The following is an 8,030-nucleotide window of genomic DNA, read 5'->3' on the forward strand; positions in this document are numbered from 1 at the left end:
CTTCCCTGCTAAGTTTAATCTCTGCTTGGTCTCCAGGAGAGTAAACAGCATGAACACAGAGCCCTTAAAGTTCACAACATTCACAGCACTGTCATTTAACTATATACTTCAGCAGCTCTAAGGAAATGCCACAGAAAAAGCTTTGTTAAAAACCCTGTAAATCACTGGGGCTTAAGGAAAAACACCCCGAAACTTTACAGCATGGTATCTTTCAAGGAAAAAAGCCTGAAAAAGTCAAAGCTAAACAGGTATTGTATCTCATTTTAAGGACATCCAAAAATCCAGATATTTAACTCCTGACGATCAAACTGCTTTGAGTTGTCCACATTTATCTTATGGCATATGCCCATGAATTCCATATGATAAACGCAAAACACTGAAATATAAATACAGCCTTTGGGTACTTTCTTGCAAGTCTGTAAACTCTAAAATCAGTTTAAGGAGACAGTCTGCAATAGTTCAAGCTGTTCTGAAAATACCGAAAGACCTTTTTCACCCTTCCAAATCCACTTTGTTTTCTGTTCTTTACTTTTTACACAAGTGTTAGAACTGTATAGCCGTGCTCTCTGAGAAAACGGGTGCAAAAAGCACCAACAGTGAGCGCCCACGCAGCCAGTTACCATTCAGATATGGACTCTAGGCAGTCAAATCCTTTGGTTTACCTTGCCTACAGGAATACGAGTAAGCTTTCTTGATTTTCCAGTTTAAGTAAGTAAATGTCCAACCAACAATCCTTGAGACCTGTCAACCGTAACAACTGAAAAAGATTAAACACAACGCGAAGCCTTTTTACTCCATTACAACAGGAGGACAAGACTCCCTCAAGTCTGTTAAGAGTTTTACTATGGAAAGGGATTTGATGCAAAAGCTACACAGATGCCTCAGCTGTGGGTTCTAAATTAAAAAAGCACAATGGAAGTATATATAATTTAAGGTCAAGCTGCCACCAAGCTGAGCTATGTTTTCCCGTACTGCAACTCAGGCTACCAGGCAGTTAACTGATGCAGCTGGAAAACACTTTTTCATAGGGTGCTTTCAGCTAGATCAGGTTCCTGAAGTGAAAAGCCAGCCTGCAAGACCAGGGCAGGGCAACCAGCCCAGCACTTGTTTTTAATTTTTTAAACAACAAACAGGGGAACACCTGTGCCAGTCCTCTGCGGTGGAAGGGACCTCATCCAGTTGAGACTAGAATCAAGGACTCTCCCATCCCTAACACACTCATGCTCTTTCCAAAAATAGGCTCCTCCTCACTGGCTTCTAGCTCTGCTGACGCTTCCACTGAAGCGCTCATCCGTGGGATCACGCGGTGAGAACAGACATCTAAACTCATGTACTGCAGCGCCTCCTGTTGAAGTAAGTCCTTTCACTATATGAGAGGTCTGAACTACCTGACTGGTACGGAACTCAGGTCACCCCTGTACACTGCTGAACACCAGCTGGTGTTTCTAAAAAGCTTTTCATAGTGCTGGCATCGCTAAACCCATCAGGTCACTGCAGTTTCCGAGATGGGTGTTTGTGACTTACTATCATATTCTCAGTGAAGTATCTGTTGAAGCAGTATTTTCCTGATTGATTTCACAAGTAATTAAACCGCTGTTTATGAACAATGCAGTCCCGAAAAGGATTGAGAGTGTTTTTTCCTTAACAATTAAGTGCCAAGAAGTGATCACGGAACTGAAAGGCACGCTAAGGTTAGTGTTGTCCCCTGCCCTGAAGGGCAAGCATCTTAGCTATTTTGCAACGCACACGTACTTGGCTATATAACCACATATATACTATACTCTTATACACGCAAAAAAGGAAGTGGCTGTGTCTTCACTTACTAGTTTCAAATAAAAAGTCACTAACCTAAAAGCAGCAAGTCGCAGTGTTCTACCACAATAATTTCCACCGCACATGCAGGTGATCAAAACTCCAAAACCTGGCAAAACCATTCCAAAACAATCATGAAATCGGTGTGGCTCTACCACCTCCTAATCATTACATTTGGTCCTTTAATCTCAGATGTACAAAATAAGCAACATCTGCTCTTCAGTGAACTTTATTTCGTCACAATTTGCAGGACGCTAAAAACCTCTAGACTTCCTTTAAAAAAGGGGGAAGGGCCTCAAAAAAGAAAAAAAAAGAGGAATACAGTTTCTTAGACTTTCCTGCAAGCAAGAAATACATTAATAATATATTTAAAGAAAGGTAACAAGACTTTATGCTTTCCCTGCAGCACATTCCAGGTGGAAAGACACTTGGTTTGAACCACATTCTGCCTAACAAGCTCTAGGACAATGCTAATAAATGTCAATTTATTAATGGCATTCAATTAAGATTATTGTTTCTTTAATTGTCACATGAAGTGTGAGCTTGTTTCCTGGAAAACAACACGTAAGTTGTGCAGTAGATAACTAACTAAAGGATTTAAGAACAATGTATTAAAATAGTTTATTAACGCCAAAACGAGACATGCAAAAATTACCAGCTTTTACAGAAACAAAAGCATAATATAGTAGTAAGTCTTGCCCGTTTTGCAAAAGTTATCACCGTAACTGAGGCTGCATATAGTCTGGTGGTCTTTCACAAAAAAATTACCTTGAACTCCCACTGAGTTCTCTGACCCTAATGTTTAACATCCTGCATTAAAATCCTAAATGTTTCTATTACGAAACCTTCCCTTTAGGCAGATGGACATTGTCCAAATACACTCTCTTACCTTCTCAAACAACACAGCAGCACAGATTTTCTTCACCAACCCTGGCAATTTTGCACAGCTGCTTCAGGTCCACTAATTAAAGTGTACTTATGAAAAGAGAATGAACTTTCTACCTAGTCTTTTCTTGTCCATATTACACTGACAGCAAGAAGTCTCCAATCTTCCAAGTGTGAAAATGTCCATTAACATAGGAAAAAAGTGAGCATCTCAACTGGTGAATTACTTCTTTTTCTTTTTTTTCTTTTCATCTGCTGCCATTTTTAACTTGACTTCTTCCACAGGAAGTGCTCCTAATTTCTTCTTCTTTGCATTCTTTACCTTCTCCTTGATGGCTTCAATATCAATTTTTTTCTCAGTAGAAGCTACGTAGTAAAAAACACACAGATAACAAACATGAATTTTACTTTTTCTAAGTTTTAACAGTCTACAAGATGATTTCATATGTAAACACAGTAAGCTGCATCCTGTGGCACTGGTTAGGACCAATTTTATGTTTATTAATGATTTTATAAACTATTCTAATCGGTTTTTTTTTTAAACTAGTAATATCCACAAACCTCTTTCAGCAGAATTCAAAAGAGAACAGTCATATAAAAATCCTATACAACTGCATTTAAACACAGATACCAGACACTGCACACACACAAACTATTATCACCCACTTCCCTCAGACCACAGATGTACTCCTCCGGAATGAATACATACACACCCTCTTGGACATAGGCCTATTGGCTTGGCTGGTCTCACATAAGAGAAGAAATTAATTATTGAGTTCTTATACCTGGAGAAGCTTTCACGGGATTTTGTCTTTCTGCATGTAACTAAGGTGGTAAGATCCCAAACAGGCCTGTCTCATCCTTACACTCTCTCCCTGGCCATCCGTTAACAACTGCTGTTGGAAACAGGGACTGTTTGCGGGCTGAGGGGATCTGATACAGATCTTTGATTTGATCCCTGAACAAAGACCTTTATAAGAGACTCCTACAGGGAGTGCCAGAATACTTAAATAACACTTAATGCTGAGCAATTTGAATAACCTACTCTTATGTTCATCTAGGTGATGGTATTTTCTCTTTTGGGCACGAGTCATGAGTTTGAATCAAACTCTTCTATCTCACAGTTAATTCCTACATCTCACAGTGGGTACCAGCTGTCCTTCTTGGATCTCGGTTCTTCTCTACAAACAAACTATTGCTGTCATTTATTCTTGGAAGACTGAAGGATTTCAGGTCAAAACACAAAGCAGCTAGAAAAGCACAGTATTTAAGATACAGTACAGTCAATAGCAGGATTATTATAAATTTACTGCCATCACAAAAAAGTACTGTATCAATGCTGCAGGACACATGCTTTTTGAGAAACATGAACTCTGCAATATATAGTGTAATAGTATGTAGGTAGTATACCTAACACAAAACATACATAGTTTATCTAATACAATGAACGAACACGTAGTATAATCAATGAATCCAAGAAAACAGAAGACTTGTTTCTCTAGTGCATAAAAAACAAATCGTCTGAGAAAACAAGTTCTTACTCTGCATATAGCGTGGTTTCACTTCAACTTTCAAAACAGCTCTTTACCCTATCTTATACCAATACTTACTTGTGGCATAAGTTTCCAAGTATTGCTCTGAAGCTTCTTCTTTCTTAACAGAAAGGTCATTTGAGTGCAAAAGTTATGGCAGCTTCACTACAAGACTGAAAGCCAAAAACTGATGTAGCCAGAACAACCAATAGAGATGGCTGTCTTAGTATCTCCATCAGGAAATCATTCTACAGAGGACTGTCATTTTATAGGTACAGAATTAGGGGCTGCATGATCTTTCTACTGTCCCTGGCAACTCCAGGCATGGATTTAGCCATCAGGATTTTTTTGCATGAACTTTCTTATTTCCTACAGCCATACCTTTGCAAAATCAGTCTGCCTAGGAATCAACAGCAAAAGGTTTTAGAACAGGAAAAAATAAATGCTTACCTTTCTTTGTTTTCACAACTGGCTTTTCCTTTGGTGGGATAAAAGCTTTATTTCTTTCTTCTTGTCTTTTCTTGATTGCATCTGCTTGCTTTGCCTACAGTTACCAATAAAAAGGTCAAGTATCAGTAGAGCAGTGCAAAAGGGACAAAAAAAAAATCCAAGGCAGCAGTCAAATGCTTTTTAACTGAACAGGGGGTTAGAACAATTTTACCTTTATTTCTTCCACTCGCTTTCGTTTCTTCTGCCTGTCTTTCAAGAAGTATTCACCACTTGCCAATTCTTTATCAATCTGCGTAAGACAAGTACCGAGAAGTTTTAGGTAATTATGCAGCATAAGCCAGACGTATAGCATCAAGAAATCAGAACTTGACAGAAAACACCTCCCAAATTCTTGGGAGAAGAACAAGATTTCAAGTCATGCTGTATTCCTGCACAACCAAATAAAGTTTTGGCTGACCTGGCTTTCTGGCTGCGGAGGTGGGAACGGCGTGTACTCCTTCTTAGTATTTTTCTTCTTTGGCTCCTTGCGTTTTTTCAAGTTCTTCCGCTTGAACTTAGGCAAAAATCTTTCCCAACTTTGTGACCTCAATTCAGGATCTTTTGATAGTTCCCTTTTGATCATCAAAGTCTTCAGCAGATTTAGAACGTCACAAAGAAGTTATTAAAGAAATAGTATTACAGCAGTAGCCAAGAGCTCCAAATTATAAGTTTCACTAAACTTTCTTACAGTGAATATGCTATATCCAAACCTTCCATCTCTCACTTCAGTAAGAGCAGAGGGGCTTAATTACAAACAGCAGAATCAGAAAGATAGATATGTCTCAAAACGGGGACAGAATGCACTGGAGAAGGCGCCTCAGTTTAAATGAGCAAGTACCAAGCAAACAATTGAAGAGAGGAAAGTTTATGCACACTGTTCCTTTGATGTTTTCTCAGATACTGGTAATGAATTATGGAATTACATCCTGATAAAATAGAGGTTATCAAAGTCAGGGTTTTTTTAAAGCACCACAATACAGAAATAGATTACCACACAGAGACATGTAAATTATTGACATACAACTCTCCGAGAAGAAACGGCACTTTCTTGTAAATAAAGATGCACAGTGGACCATGCTAACCTTAATGTTATATATGGGATGTATATTCTTCATTGTGTCCAGAACAACTTTTCTAACCTGTGTTTAATAAAAAAAAAAAAAAAAAACCACCAAAAACTCAGCAAGTATTTCATATTCTAATCAATTAAAATACCAGGTATATTACTATGCTTCCTCTCCCCGCCCTGGCCCCCAGAAGTAGGTATACTTAAAAACCTAACAAACATGGCTAAGTGGAAGGCACAGCACTTCAGAAATATCAAGAACACTGCCACGTTTCTAATACACTCCAGCATGCCCCACAATCATTCATATTTTCATGTTACTGTGGATTGTATGGTGTCATGAGAAACTCCTGCTTTTGACAAGCATTCTTCTCCTACATAGTTACTAAAAATATATTAGATGTTCCTTAGAAGGTTATATATCATTAACTCTGCAGTATTCTCACTCTTACACCTCTTCTCTGAAATAACAAAAATTCTTGCTAAAAAAACCCAACAGTATTTCACAAATACCTTTTTACTTCAAAGACAGAAAGATCTCAAAGTCTACACAAAAATCAGCAGCTAAGACACTAAGACTATGGACATTCATGTGAATGTAGCTTACTAACACACAGCTGAAAAGTCCATGAGATACTCCTGACGTTGCCAGATTTTGCCTCTTGTCTGCTCTCTAGCTGAGTACAGAAGTACACTACACAAACCATTCATCTGCCTCCCCTTACCTCTTTTAGCCCACTAAAAGGTCCAAGAGCTGAAACAGTGTTGCCTTGCACCATAATATAACAGTTTGTTAACAGTTCCAGGGCCTACACAAAAAAAAAAAAAAAAAGAAATTAAGTGTAAACTGAAGACTTGACAGAACTTTGGGTCTAAGAATTTTCTGGTTACTACACCTATGGGAATACCTTCAGAGTAGATCCTTTGGGCCCAAGAAGCCGTCCTCTTCTTTTTATAAAAGTGTCTCTCTTCCTCACCAGAGAGCCTATTTTAATGATGTCGCAGGCAACATCATCCTGAAGGATACGAACTGCCTAAAGAGAAAAGCAGCAGGCAAATGTAATATTCAGAAGAGTCAAGAAAATACTGCAGTTTATTCTTCTCACTTCGATTTTGGATAGAGTTACTTCAAAAAAGTATTTTATTTACTTGATTCACTTGAAAATCCCACCTTTTTAAAACGTATTATTTCACAAGTATTATGACAGAACTTGATACAAACTTCCAGGATTTAATGCAGACCTGTTCAAATGGAACACTTCTTGCCAGAAGTTTTATTAAATCTCTAGCCCTGATGATTGCATACGGATCAAAAGTCTTCTTAGTTGTAGTGACAGTCATGCTTCCTTCAATTAGATCCAGCGTTGCATTCACATACTGCAACATTTAAAAAGAAACTGTGATTCAATCTCTAAATAAGAGCCTCAGAACTGATCTTTGGCAGTAAGAAGGTTATTAACAGAATGCTACATACTGAATGCAGATCCAGTTTCCAAATTTCCTAAAGTGACTTCCAGCTTAAGGAAATTCACACACAAAAAAGACTCAATAGATGCATCACAAGGCCCAGAATGTCACCTCCCTTGAATGCAGGAGCAACAAAGTTGTCAGCATCTGGATGAGGAGATGCTTGCTGCTGCAGAACTTTGCTGACACCATCTGTAAAGAACTGCAAGTCTGGCTACGCAGACCTTCACCAAATTCAATGCAATAAAAAAATGATGCTACCAATACTAAATGCAAGCACAGTAGAAACATATATACAAATATGCTATAAGAAAAGCAAGTTGCAGTATTTTTAAAAGCTTCACTATCATCTGTATCTCCCAAAAGATAAAACATAGTATCACAGACAGGAAGCACACATACATGTTCACCCAAGGCTTTCTGGACGAGCGGCCAGCACTCTTTCAAGTACGCTTCTCTGTACTTTGGGAATAATGTCGCAAAACTGCTTTCTTCCAGCAGCCCTTTGGGATTATCTTCTCTTGTGAAGGCTGGCTCTTTCCATCCATCTGGCACAGTGAGAAGCTCAGATTCATCAACTGTCATGGGTATTAAAAAAGAAAAAAAAAAAAAAGGTTGTTTTTTCCTCCTCTTTCATCAGTGACTATTACTTCTCCTCCCCGTTTACAAAAGACACAATAACTGAAAGCACGGACACAAAACTTCGTTTAAGGCTCTGTTGAATGCGGTTTTGCATTAAATAAGTTACTGGTTTAAGCTTTTTTTTGGGGGCGGGGGGG

At 38.5% G+C, this 8,030-nt stretch overlaps 1 protein-coding gene across 1 annotated transcript; it reads right to left on the minus strand.

Annotated features, from left to right (window-relative positions):
- Positions 1-314: 314 nt before the first annotated feature.
- KRR1 (KRR1 small subunit processome component homolog) lies at positions 315-7,836 on the minus strand. Its single transcript, XM_009646319.2, has 9 exons — positions 7,654-7,836; positions 7,027-7,161; positions 6,693-6,818; positions 6,510-6,593; positions 5,801-5,857; positions 5,137-5,307; positions 4,891-4,968; positions 4,680-4,773; positions 315-3,063 (listed from the first exon to the last, which is right to left on the minus strand). Exons 1-9 carry the CDS (start codon positions 7,834-7,836, stop codon positions 2,921-2,923), a joined length of 1,071 nt encoding a protein of 356 aa, XP_009644614.1. The 3' UTR covers positions 315-2,920.
- Positions 7,837-8,030: the final 194 nt, after the last annotated feature.

The sequence above is a fragment of the Egretta garzetta genome, unplaced genomic scaffold, assembly GCF_000687185.1.
Source record: "Egretta garzetta isolate BGI_Z169 unplaced genomic scaffold, ASM68718v1 scaffold68, whole genome shotgun sequence".
NCBI lineage: Eukaryota > Metazoa > Chordata > Aves > Pelecaniformes > Ardeidae > Egretta > Egretta garzetta.